This window comes from Pygocentrus nattereri, chromosome 16 (genome assembly GCF_015220715.1).
Source record: "Pygocentrus nattereri isolate fPygNat1 chromosome 16, fPygNat1.pri, whole genome shotgun sequence".
Classification (NCBI taxonomy): domain Eukaryota; kingdom Metazoa; phylum Chordata; class Actinopteri; order Characiformes; family Serrasalmidae; genus Pygocentrus; species Pygocentrus nattereri.
The window spans coordinates 603,171-617,137 of record NC_051226.1 but is presented as its reverse complement, the minus strand read 5'-3'; the positions used below and the strand labels follow the sequence as shown (position 1 = coordinate 617,137).

Genomic DNA, 13,967 nt, shown 5'->3' with positions numbered 1-13,967 from the left:
GCTACAGCACTGACCACACTCTTCCTCCTCCAGTAGCCTCTGTGCACTGTGTGAGGGGGCGGAGCTCGGCAGTAGGCGGGCATTCAGGACTGTGTTACGAGATGATGTCATCCTGTAACAAAGCAAAAGGGCTGGAATTCCAACGAGGCGTTTCAGGCAGCTGAGAAAAGTGGGTTCTGTGGGAGAGAGGTTCTCCGTCTGGAGGGAACGCTGAGCTCTGGGGCTCTGCAGGACGTTTACAGGCACAAAAAGCAACAATGCCCCACCTGTCAACCATCGTGCCCCATTAAACCCACTATTTTGTACATTATAGTAACAAGCTGTAAAAATTTGAGCACTTCTGTGTAAAAGGCCACAGTGATTAACACAGTGACTGTGTCACTGATATGCACTGGCTGCATTTTAGGGATGCGCTGTATGTTAATAGAAGATACATCATAATAGCAATAAGAAATTTTTACAATACATCATGATATTAATTTTTTTCAGACATCTGATCAACTGGCACAGAGAAAAAAGAGCCCGCAGATTTTTATTCAATATTTTGCTTTATATCCAGATAAACGGACTAATTTTGCTCTGTTTATGATGAAACGTGCAGGTGGTCAGCGTGTACAAGCACTGACACTAAACACCACATCATCACAAAAGCATATTGTATTGAATTGTGACTTAATTTATCACCATGACGATACATATATTCTCATATTGCCCAGCCCTAGTTAACCTGCACATCACAGAGCTGATGCTGGTCTAGCTGGTCAACCAGTATGGTCATGCTGGTTGTCCAGCATTGCCAGAGCCCAAAACACAACATGTGCTGGCTTTGCTGGTTTTCTAGCAGGGTAGCCAACCGTGCCCAGGGTCACAGAACCGTTCTGGATCACGATATCGATGAACAGATGATACACCGTGCAGCCCCAGTGGGTGGAGTCCCGGTTCTCTACAGTAACCACTTCAGCCAAAGACCAGGATCAGGTGACAACAAGCCACTTCAAACAGGTCTGAGCCGGTTCTCTCTGCAGAGGACTGTGGTCTGTCACCACGCCTCCCGATTAATTACGCTGATAACGAGCACCTCGTCATTCCGCTTCACCGTAATGCCCAGCAAATGACAACATCCATCATACGCACAGAGCGAACACAACGCAAGGCCAAGCGCGTGCGAGGACTTTTTCATTTAGAGAGCCGATTTTAAAACTCTGAGATAAGTAAATGCCATCGACGTGCTGCATGTGAAGGACAGAGCCCTTCGCCCACGTCCACTCACCACCCTGAAGGGCACTGCGCTCAGGAGTGGATCCAAACGCTCGCCTCGGCAGCCACAGTGAGCTGATCCGCTGGCCAAGCAAACTTTCAGCTTTTAAAAGTGTTTTGAGGAGCCTGAGCATAATGTACATTATAGTTGGAGGTATAGACAAAAATTTATATCACTGTAAAATTAAGAGTGCCGACTGTTTATATATATATATATAATCACTATAGTGGATTTATGCATATATTTTTCAAATTAACCCATTTTGGATGTTTAAGTAAACCTTTAGTAGATTAACAGTGGCGTATCATTCTTTAAGGTCTCTTCACTTTTAATAAGCACCATATTTAACATACTTTACATAATATAACAATTTTTATTGGGCAAAATATTAAAAACAGAAATTATTAATATGCAGTCAGATGTCAGTATTGCTTTGTAACCCTAATGAGATGAAGGCGAGTGAGTAAAGCCCGAAACATACATCACGCTTGGTCAACACATTGAAAGCACTCAGGCTAATACTTAACAGCTAACCCCAAGAGACTGGCTTTTCCTTCCACTGTCTTTTCCCCATTAACTCATTACAGTCTGATGACCATAAGCTGGACTAACTGACCTCAGGCTGCAGCCACAGCACGAGAGGTGAGGGACTCATCAAGTTCTGACCTGTTTGTACGTCGCATTGCCTGCATTTATTTGTATACTGGTGTAACAATAATTTTAAAAAGAATTTCAACTGTATACCGTATGAACCACAACACTGCCCACCACTAAACATACACAACAATTGTGAATAATTACTTTGTCTGGCTGTAAACTCTGGTTTGTAACCTAAAGCCCAGCAAATCAAATGTTATGGTTTATAAACATTAAGCATTTTATACATTAAGTACTTTCATGTTATGACTTATTTTGGGATTTGGAAAGAAGGAGGCATCAGATCGCATGATTTCTGAGGAAGTTCTCCGGCCAAAGTCAACACTCAGTTCCTCCGTGGGTTCACCAAACCTGCACCAAACCGTATAAGCAAAGATCTAATACAGTAATGAAGCAGCCTTAAGACGGCATCAGGAGTTCCCTTGAGGGAAAATGACGAGGCCAAGTGAACGGACGGTTGTTAAAAGCGGTACTGAATCAGGCGCCTGGCTACATGTACAGAACCTCCATTCAACATTCATAAGAACAGTGGGTAGCACCACTGACTACAGCAAATTAAATCAAATTTAGATATTTTAGTGGAGTAACCCAGTATCATCAACACATAACGAGTCAAAACATACGATTTACTATACCTATACACTATCAAGCCATACCAAGACTTCCCACATCACACGAGAACTCCCAAACCACCCCATACCAAAACCTCCAAACCACACCAAGAACTACCAAACCATACCAAGAACTTCCAAACCACACCAAGAACTACCAAACCATAACAAGAACTTCCAAACTACCCCATACCAAAAACTTCCAAACCACACCAAGAACTCCCAAACCACCCCATACCAAGAACTTCCAAACTACACCGAGAACTCCCAAACCACCCCATACCAAGAACTTCCAAACTACACCAAGAACTCCCAAACTACCCCATACCAAGAACTTCCAAACTACACCAAGAACTCCCAAACCATACCAAGAACTACCAAACCATACCAAGAACTCCCAAACGACCCCATACCAAGAACTTCCAAACCACACCAAGAACTCCCAAACCACCCCATACCAAGAACTTCCAAACCACACCAAGAACTACCAAACCATACCAAGAACTCCCAAACCACCCCATACCAAAAACTTCCAAACCACACCAAGAACTCCCAAACCACCCCATACCAAGAACTTCCAAACCACACCAAGAACTCCCAAACAACCCCATACCAAGAACTTCCAAACCACCCCATACCAAGAACTTCCAAACCACACCAAGAACTCCCAAACCACCCCATACCAAGAACTACCAAACCATACCAAGAACTCTCACATCATACCAACTACCAAACCAAAAGCAAGATATTTTATGCTACCACAGTTACAATAATTGTTTATCTCTAATGTTCTTCCATTGCCTAAATAATGATAACAGTAAAAAATGGTCACATTATCAATAAACAATAAACAATAAGATTTTTAGAAAATAATTTTTCATTTGATCATTAAATCACTTACCTCTGGCGTAAAGAATATTCAGCTCAGCTCATCCCGAGTTCTAACTGGATCTGTGTTTCTGACACTGCGTCAGCCTCTAGCTGACCAGCAACCCCAGAAAAGTCCAAACAAGAAGCTCATCAGTACACAAACAGCACAGCACATCCCCACTGCTCAATTAACAGGGACAGCACTCAATTAGGCCCAGCTGGAGTGAATTCCACACAGGGGATTTTTCCACATCACTCATATTCCTGTCAAACAGCTCGGCAGGCAGGAGCGGGATTAAACTGGCACGCTGCAGAACTCATCCTGCTCACAAACATGTCGACCAGGGGCATTAAAGTTCCTCCTGTTTACAGCTTTCTGCACAGGAAACTCGGCCTGCTAACGCACGGCTCATCTGAGAGGCATGATTGGCACATCATCCCTAAACCCAACAGCAGAGATTCACCCACTGAAGGTGCAGATTAGCGAGCTCTGAAAACTCCGCCAGCTCAAAGGGAGGATTTCCACTAAAAATAAGCCCGTCGCTCACTGACCACGACTCAGTGGCCTGAGTGATGGACCAATCTATCGTCAATCACCAGATATCGTCAATGGGTGCGTATACACTCACCGGACACTTTATTAGGTGCTAGTAAAATATTGGACCCCCTTTCGCCTTCAGAACTGCCTTAATTCTTCATGTCAGACTTTCAACAAGGTGTTGGAAACGTTCCTCAGAGATTCTGGTTGGTTATTTGAGTTCCTGTTGTCTTTCTATCATCTGGAACCAGTCTGTCCATTCTCCTCTGACCTCTCACATCAACAAGGCATTTTCGTCCACACAACTGACCGCTCACTGGATGTTTCCTCTTTTTCTGACCGTTCTCTGTGAACCCTAGAGATGGTTGAGCGTGAAAATCCCAGCAGATCAGCAGTTTCTGAAATACTCAGACCAGCCCGTCTGGCACCAACAACCACGCCACGTTCAAAGCCCCTTAAATCCCCTTTCTTCCCCGTTCTGATGCTCGGTCTTCACTTCAGCAAGTCGTCTTGACCTCCTCTACAGGCCTAAATGCAGTGAGTTGCAGCCGTGTGATTGGCTGATCAGCTATTTGTGTTAACAAGCAACTGAACAAGTGTACCTAATAAAGTGGCCGGTGAGTGTACACGCACTCAGTAATCAGATCATAATCGGATTTCTGCAGTCATCTGATTATTCAAATGGTCATGTAAACACCACAGTACGCTCTAGAAATCTGATTAGGAAATCTGATAAAGAGGCTGGATTTTAGCTCAGACTTCTCAGAGCTGGGAGCTCTTTCGGATTTCTCAGTCTGCGTGAGATCAGACGGTGGATGTAGCGAGACGCAGTAAAACACTGTTGGAGCAGCTCTGAAACCAAACATGAAACAAAAGATTGGAATGTTCTTCATCTTCTAGATGATGCATGTTCATACAGCGTTTTTTAAAAGATGATAATATGAAGTTTTACGTCACGTTTCCATCACGTCTCCTGTGAGTTTAACGTCTGGCTGTAAAGCAGAAATCTGATTACCGTCTGACTGATGTAGACCTGGAGTTTCCTATCATCTGTTTACCCAAGTGCATGGAAACACGTTGATCAGATTACTGAAAAAAATCGGATTTTCTGCCATGATCAAAAAGTGTCAAGGAGTCTATTTTTCCATTTACCGCTGTTTAATCCTGTCTTGTGCTCATATGAAAAGGTTTCTGCCAATCTGATTAAACACATTCCTATCCTGGATTAAGACTGAGGCGTTTACATCCTCGCTCTGCTCAGCACTAATTCAGGAAAACGTCGTAGAACAACAGGAGGAGTGGTCTGAGCAGGGCTGATGAAGCGGCTCGGTTTGGGTGGAGAATCTTTCATTTTTACACGAACCGTCTCCAATAAACCTTTCCACTAAAACACCGCGGTGTCACTGACCTCTCATCTCCTCTCAGGCTTTTAACTGAAGATCCTGTCCTGCAGAGCTGAAAAAGCTATGAATGCTCTGAAAGAGGCTTCACACACATCCTTCTCTGTGTTCCTCAGGTTCACAAGCAAAACGTGAATCCTTAAAGGGCCCAAAACCTTGAAAAGTGGATGTTACTCACTTTTAACGAGATAAAAGAGCTTCATATAAAAACCATTCAGACCATGCGGCTCCCTCCCAGCCAACACTCACGTTAATAAAGGCGGTTCTTCAGTAAAGACAATGCTTCTGTTTAGAACCATGAGATCTACGTAGACCTGTGCGGAACCATTTGCATGATTAAATGGGTCTCTGCATGGTGAAATGGTTCTTCAGACTGATGGAGAATGTACTGTATATGGTTCTGTGCTGCACCAGAAAGTGCTCTACTATTGTTGCAAGCTTGATATCGTCACAGCAGTAGAACCTTTTTTGGTGCAATCTAGAACACAATCTTAAGCACAGAATGGTTGCACATAGAACTCATAATTTTAAATAGAACTCTTCCCTTTATTAAAGAACTCTTGAAAAACCATAATTTTCATCTAAAAAAATCAAAGCCAATCAGAGCAGAGCTCATTTACATATATCAGTCTTAAAGGCACAGTGACAGCAGCAGCCTGTTCAATTGTTCGAGATAAAGAGAGGCTGGAAAACGATCAAGTAACGTAGGATATGGGCCCTTTAAATGATATTATATAACAGAGGCCTTTTCTGTTGGTGTAAGAAAGAATGAACGACCACGATCTCAACCACACCAAGCTATTTTAATTATATTACCAATATAAGGAATACAGGATGGGTGAAATGCTCCAGTGACTGTTCCGATCCCGTCTATACGGAGACACCACAGAACAGAAGTATGCAGTAATTATGCAGCTAAATCACATAAAGCCCTTATTAACGTGATAATGGGATAAACGTAACGTAATAAAGCATTAATGGGTAAACAATGACGCGTTTAAGCAGATCATCATATTCAGATGCTCTGAAATACAGTGTTGTTCTAAAACGCGCTCAGATGTGATGAGTTTTATATTATATGTATCACTGGCTCCATATGCTTAATACAGCACACTTGCTGCTCTTATACAGCAGGTCTGGGATTGAATTACAGCCCTGAATGAATATTTAAATGCCTTACTAAAAAACACGGACCTGCTGATCAGCTGGAAGCATTTCACTACATTATAAATATTTCAGTCAGTACTACTATAGGACGGCTAGCGCTGGGCAATACAGCTATCTGTCTATCTATCTGTCTATCTGTCTATCTATCTATCTATCTATCTATCTATCTATCTATCTATCTATCTGTCTGTCTATCTGTCTGTCTATCTATCTATCTATCTATCTATCTATCTATCTATCTATCTATCTATCTATCTATCTGTCTGTCTATCTGTCTGTCTGTCTATCTATCTATCTATCTATCTATATGTCTATCTATCTATCTATCTATCTATCTGTCTATCTGTCTATCTATCTATCTATCTATCTATCTATCTATCTATCTGTCTGTTTCTCTATCTATCTATCTATCTGTCTATCTATCTATCTATCTATCTATCTATCTGTCTATCTGTCTATCTATCTATCTATCTATCTATCTATCTATCTATCTGTCTATCTATCTGTCTATCTATCTATCTATCTATCTATCTATCTGTCTGTCTGTCTGTCTGTCTATCTATCTATCTATCTATCTATCTATCTGTCTATCTATCTATCTATCTATCTATCTGTCTATCTATCTGTCTATCTATCTATCTATCTATCTATCTATCTATCTATCTGTCTGTCTGTCTGTCTGTCTATCTATCTATCTATCTATCTATCTATCTGTCTATCTATCTATCTATCTATCTATCTGTCTATCTATCTGTCTATCTATCTATCTATCTATCTATCTGTCTATCTATCTGTCTATCTATCTATCTATCTATCTATCTATCTATCTATCTATCTGTCTATCTATATCTACACACACACTCACCGGCCACTTTATTAGGTACAGTTGTTTGTTATCACAAATAGCTGATCAGCCAATCACACGGCTGCAGCTCACTGCATTGAGGCCTGTAGAGGTGGTCAAGACGACTTGCTGAAGTGAAGACCGAGCATCAGAACGGGGGAGAAAGGGGATTTAAGGGGCTTTGAACGTGGCGTGGTTGTTGGTGCCAGACGGGCTGGTCTGAGTATTTCAGAAACTGCTGATCTGCTGGGATTTTCACGCTCAACCATCTCTAGGGTTTACAGAGAACGGTCCGAGAAAGAGGAAATATCCAGTGAGCGGTCAGTTGTGTGGACGAAAATGCCTTGTTGGTGTGAGAGGTCAGAGGAGAACGGGCAGACTGGTTCCAGATGATAGAGAGACAACAGGAACTCAAATAACCAACCAGAATCTCTGAGGAACATTTCCAACACCTTGTTGAAAGTCTGACATGAAGAATTAAGGCAGTTCTTAAGGCAAAAGGGGGTCCAGCCTTTTACTAGCAAGGGGTACCTAATAAAGTGGCCAGTGAGCATGTATATGTATATATATATACTTGACAATGTCTACTGTTATTTACATTGTGTAAAAATGTCATGAAGAATAGACCAAAATAAAAGGCCCAAAAATTCTGGTTCCAATGACTTACATTAAAAGTAAAGCAGGTTTTTTCCTTGTCCTTGTATATATATATATATATATATATATATATATATATATATATATATATATATATATATATATATATATGTATATATATATATATATGAGACACTGACTAACTGCATGTTTCATTATAAAGAGAGTAAAATTTGTCCTGTTTAACTGGATTTAGTGACAAATACTGAATAAAAATTGATTTGATAGCATTTTTTAAAACCAGCACTGCTGGTTCTTCTTCCTCTGTTCCAACTGATCACACATCTCATATAATAAATACTATAACACATCGTGTATTGAAGCATTTTTATACTGTATTACATTTTTCCCATTTCAATTACCTCAACACACAGAACATCTGCCTCTTTAACAGACGAACGGCGGTTTAAAAGCAAAGGCCAGTCCATTGCGGGCCTGGCTGAGAAAACAAGCCCATCCTTTAAGACAGAAGTCAGTCTGCTGAGCAGAAAAGCAAGTCATGCGCTTTATAGGTGCAGTGTGTAAGATTTAGTGGCATCTAGTGGTGAGGTTGCAGACTGCGCCCAGCTCAATCCCCTCCCTCACCCCACCTTTTCCAAGCGTCTAGCAGAACCCAGTGGTGGTCGTCAGGTTTTCTGACATCGTCTGTCCCCATTTCGTTTTGCTTCTTCATGTTTTCTCTTCTTTGGCGGGGAAGATTCACTCTCCCTCACTTTTCTTGTGATAAATAATAAGTCTGATCCTCTGTTTGTCAAAACTTGGGTTCTGAAACTCAACACAGATAACGATGTAATTTTGGACTCAACCAGGCAACGTCAATGCCATCACCATTTTGGGGAGGTCAGCTTCGCTGCTGGACTGCATTCAGTACCATTACAGAGCGGCAGTTTAAGAAAGAACTGTCCAGAATTCCACTATTTCAGGAATATCGCTCTCAGAAAGTGGGATAGGGTTCTATAACGGAGGGAACGCAGTGATCCAGGCTGATGTCTGTGTGGTGGTTGGTGAAGCCCAGAGAACTCGTTGATGTGATTGTTTTTCCTCTGGTTTTATATTAAGCTTATTTCATTTAATAGTCTATTCAGGACATCTGACCCTGATGTAGTTATATTCATTCATTTGGGGGCAGTTGTGGGCTGGAGGTCAGGGAACCAGCCCTGTGACCGGAAGGTTACTGGTTCAATCCCCAGTGCTGACAGTCCAAGGTGTCCTTGAGCAAGACACCTAACCCCCAATTGCTCCCTGGGCTCCGGGCAAGTGTGCTCACTGCCCCTAGTGTGTGTGTGTGTGTGTGTGTTCACTAGTGTGTATGTGGTGTGTCACTTCCTGGATGGGTTAAATGCGGAGGTGGGATTTCCCCGTTTGTGGGATTAATAAAGTATCACTTAACTTATTTACAGTGATTAATGCTGCATAAGCACTGCAGGTAAGTCACAGCTTCTTATTTAAATTTTCCCATTCCACCTTAAATGGTGCAGCCTCAGGCAAGAGAATATAACTGCTGCACCGTTTAAGGTGGAATGGGGAAAATCTGAATAAGACTTCGTCCTTCTTACTGTGTTTTGTGTCCGGCAGCCTCTGTTGAAGAGGAGCTGCTCCCTGTGTAGATACGAAGGGCTCAACACAACGATTCGTAGTTACAGGCGATCAAACACTAAAGAAACAAGCGCCTGGTCAAAACATGTCGTATAATTAACAAACTCAAGCGGTCTTCTTAAAAGACAAATATATTTAAATACTGGCAGAGTGTAAATATTTCAAGGAAGCATTTTTAAAGCTGCACTATGTAAGATTTTTGCTGTTAAAACTGAAAGAAGTGCCGATCCTGAGTGAGGAGAATAAAAAATAGGCTGAAATATCAAGTCGCCCCATAACCAGCACTACAAAATGCTGTTCTGCCCGCTGCATGTAGTTACAGAGGTTCACCATAGAGGTCTCCAAATCCCCAAAACGCACATAGTGGGGCTTTAATAAAACAGTAGAAAAGATTGCACTATTTGTCCGAATGTCTGATATCGTAAATATTAATTGTAGCATAATATCAAACTGTATTCAGATCACAGAACATATTGGCTCTTATTCATCAAAGTTACACACAAACAAACGCAGATTTGACCGTCTTGAATGACGAACTAATTCAGGAAAACGTTGTAGAACGACAGGAGAAGTGGTGAGCAGAGCTGATGAGGGGTTCAACACAGCGATTCGTAGTTACAGGCGATCAAACACTAATGAGAACATGGTTCTGTTACTGTATCCTGTTTCTGCTAATAGATCCCTGAAAATCTCCCACGCTGCACCTTTAACGGAGCCCCGGCCTCTTTAATCGCTCACACTGAGGCATCTCTCACCACCGCCTTCCCAAATAGAGGAAGGCCAAAGATAAGGGGTGACCACTGACCCCAAAGGCCACTGACAGAGCTTTCCTTCGTTTGGTTCACCATCTCCTTCCTCCTCGGCGTGTAAACAGGCCGGTCGTAATTATGACGTAATGGTCTGAGATGATTTCATCCGGCTGTCCAGCGTCCGGCGTCAGACTCACAGGCGTTTACTGCCACCGTCAGCATGTGAACTGTGTGCTGGGTTGAGGTGAATAAATGTAAATGAATCAAAACTGTAAACGAGTTTACCGACACGTCACGAGGACAAAGCCGGCTCTAGCTCCTTCCTCGGTGCTCTAGCATGGCCAGCAGGCGGCGCCGAGTCTGTTTACGACTGTGAAATGTTTGTTTGTTTGTTAGCTCCGTAGTTATTCAGCAGAACGAGACACTCTGGGGATGAACGTGTGACTCCACAGCGTTCCGTTAGCTGCAGACTCTTTAAAAGGATGGTTCTTCAGGGTTTCACTGTCGAGCTTGCAACAAAAGAAGAACGCTTTATGGTGCTAGGGTGAAGCATTGACCCTCCAATCAGAGGTTTTTCAGAGACCCCAAACAGAGAGACGTGAGGAGAACTGACAAACCAGCGAGACGGAGAACATGAGACCAAAGAGACCCGTTAAAAAATTACGATAACCATCGAATTGTATTAGTTTAGTGAATTTTGGTCGTTTTCTTCATAACAAGTATAAAAACCGCTGCTACTGCCGACGTCTCGGCAGCTAAATTTCCCGTTCCACCTTAAATGGGGCAGCTGTTACAGTACGGCACCTCAGCCATCAGGACTGAACACCATTTAAGGTAGAATGGGAAAATCACAGTATCTCCTCTCCGATTAATACACACTGTGCCATAGATGACAGCTGCTAGTGTAATGACGCTCACTGTGCACGTTACACGGAAATACTGATGCAACTTTTATCTATCTATCTATCTATCTATCTATCTATCTATCTATCTATCTATCTATCTATCTAAGCGAGGTGAGGAGCTGAACTTTCCCCTCCTCTGCTGTTCCTGCAGACGGGCAGGGTCGCCTACAGAGCGGCGCTAGTAGCTGATAATGGAGTGATGCTCTTTTATTAGAGGGGCTCATTTCAGAGGAAGATCTCAACCACTGCCCTGTAGCTCAGTTCAGAGGGGCAAGGAGAAAAAAAATAAGAAACGGGACTGGGCCCAAGTTCCTCCCAAACGTGACAGTATCGGCCTTATTGATAGGATCCGTTTAGCCAAAAGAACCAAAAGACAAATCCCAAAATCAAAAATCTACCCAATGAATGTACAAACAGCCAAATTTCTGGGTCCAGCCGTTCACTGGCGATATATCGCCGTATCAATAGGTCAAACAGCCCTAGCCCCTGACTGCACTGACTCCGCGTCACAGAGAGACAGTCCACATCTACAGATCCGGAGGCCTGTGCCTCTTTCGATTGGTGCAGCCGTGTCCGGGGCTGGAGAGCGTTGCGTGCCGCTTGCATGTGAGATGCGCTGTGGCTGCAGGCCTGCACATGCACGCTGTTCAGCACACGTGTGGTTTAATCTGACCTTCACTGCATTGATCTCATCAACACAAAATGCAGCAGGTCCATCTGGATGTACACGAGATGAATGCACAGCGAATACACGCCATTGTGTCCTGTTTCCTTAAGGCTGGCTTCGCATTCAGCCCAGCCATTGGCAGACTCGGGCAGAGTCCCAGCAGGGATTGGCCCATTTTCAGAAAAGCGCTGCGAATTGCATCTGTTCACAGCAGCAAAGTTTAGAACCCAAAAAAAACACCAACTGCCTTCGTCGGGTGAGGAAAGCGCATGCGGATGAAACGCAGGCACTAAGCAGATGATTATCACCAAAATTAGCCAAACAGCGCTGGACAAGAAGGCAGCGCTCTGTACAGAAGCCCATTCTTTACAGCCGCATCAGGCCTGGCAACCAAATCCTGGCTATTCGGGGAGGAGAGGGGGAGAAAGAGAGCTGCCCTGATAAACACACACAGCTGAGGAGGACGCAGAGGATGCAGAGGATGCAGAGGATGCAGGACGGCCTCAGTGTTTCACAGCAGCATCATGCCGCCGCAGTCACCTTCAGCACAGCGGCTCATCTGGGATTAAACGCCGCGTCACTGTAAACGTTCGGCCCCTCACGCGGCTTTAAACACAATACATACGATAAAATACCACCCGATACAATCCATCGTCAGTCGCTGATGACCTCGTCCCAGTCGCGTGCAAACACTTGAACGCACTCACTGCACACTTGAAAACGATGGTTCTTTGAGGGTTCTTTAGGGAAGGCAATGGTTCTGATTAGATACTGGACCGTTTAAATGGCTCTTTGCATGGAGAATATGTTGCAGCACTAAAAAGGGTTCTTCTGGGACTCGATAAAGTAACAATAGCAGAACCCTTTTTCGGTGCCATACAGAACAAGGCTCCACACAAAACCACATACAACATTCTCCTTCACTCTGAAGAACCATTTAAGCATGCAAATGGTTCCATATACCAAGGGTTCTATACAGAACCATGCACAACACATTCTCCATCAATCTGAGGAGTCGTCTCACCACGTCAAGAAACATTTAAGCAGGCCAGTGGATGCATGCAGGGCTTATGGTTCTAAACAGAACCATTCTCTTTACTAGAGAACCCCTGAAGAAGCATCTTTTGAAGTGTGTGGTGCTGAAATGATGCTCGGGTCAGTAATGCAGACCTGATGGACCACAGAGGCAAAACAACGCCCCCCTCCTCTCCACTGTGGAACCGTTCGCTGCGTTTGGCTCTCGGAGGGGAGACAGGGCTCTCCACAGCTCCACACCCCGCCCAACCCCACCCGTCCAGCGGCTTCCAGCATCCACCGTCCCCGCGCCGAGACACCTACCATTCCGCGCCGGCCTGACGATGCCCGAGTCCCGCTCACTCAGAACATCCCGACGGGCTTCGCGGAGAGACCATGACGGACAGGCGAGGAGGGTGGGGGGGACTGGGGGGTTTAAAAAACAAAATGACGGTGGGAATATGGGCGCAAAACAAAGAGACGACGATTAAAAAGAAGGAAAAAAGAAAGACTGATAGAGAGACGGAGGCGGAGAGAGAGAGAGAGAGAGAGAGAGAGAGGGAGGCTGGGTCTCTGCTGCTCGCTCGCTCCGCCGCTGATGCTGAAGGCTGTACCATTATGGAAGGATGCAGGGTGAAAGGGGCGGGGCTTAGTGGGAGAGGGAAGGGGCGTGGTTTACGGGTGTGTTGCCATGGCAACTGACGTCAAAGATCCCCCCCACCCCCCCAGCCAACCCCCGTCTCGATTCTGCCTAATCCCGCCTCGCGCTCTTGGATTAGTTAGTGGTGATTCATAATGACCAGCTGTACATAATAATAATAATAATAGTAATAATAATAATAATAATAATAATAATAGGGCCATATCATAGCTGTATTTTTAGCACATAAATATCATAATTGAACACCAACGGGAAAGCCGTTTAAAGGTCCGATTAATACATCCATCCATTTTCTAAGCTGCTTCTCCGTCAGGGTCGCGGGGGGGTGCTGGAGCCTATCCCAGCAGTCTTCGGGCGGAAGGCAGGATACACC

The 13,967-nt window shown here is 43.9% G+C and overlaps 1 protein-coding gene across 9 annotated transcripts in view; it reads right to left on the bottom strand.

Moving 5' to 3' along the window:
- mapk10 (mitogen-activated protein kinase 10) overlaps window positions 1-13,505 on the bottom strand; it is a 163,744-nt gene extending 150,239 nt beyond the window's left edge. For 3 of the 9 annotated variants that reach the window (XM_037546083.1, XM_037546078.1, XM_037546084.1), the window contains exon 1: window positions 13,258-13,500. In XM_037546083.1, coding sequence (XP_037401980.1) covers window positions 13,258-13,260 — 3 coding nt within the window. In that variant the 5' untranslated portion in view covers window positions 13,261-13,500. Of the gene's footprint in view, window positions 1-13,257 lie in introns of all 9 variants that reach the window. The other 6 variants (XM_037546081.1, XM_037546085.1, XM_037546079.1 and 3 more) reach the window with 5 other exon arrangements.
- Window positions 13,506-13,967: the final 462 nt, after the last annotated feature.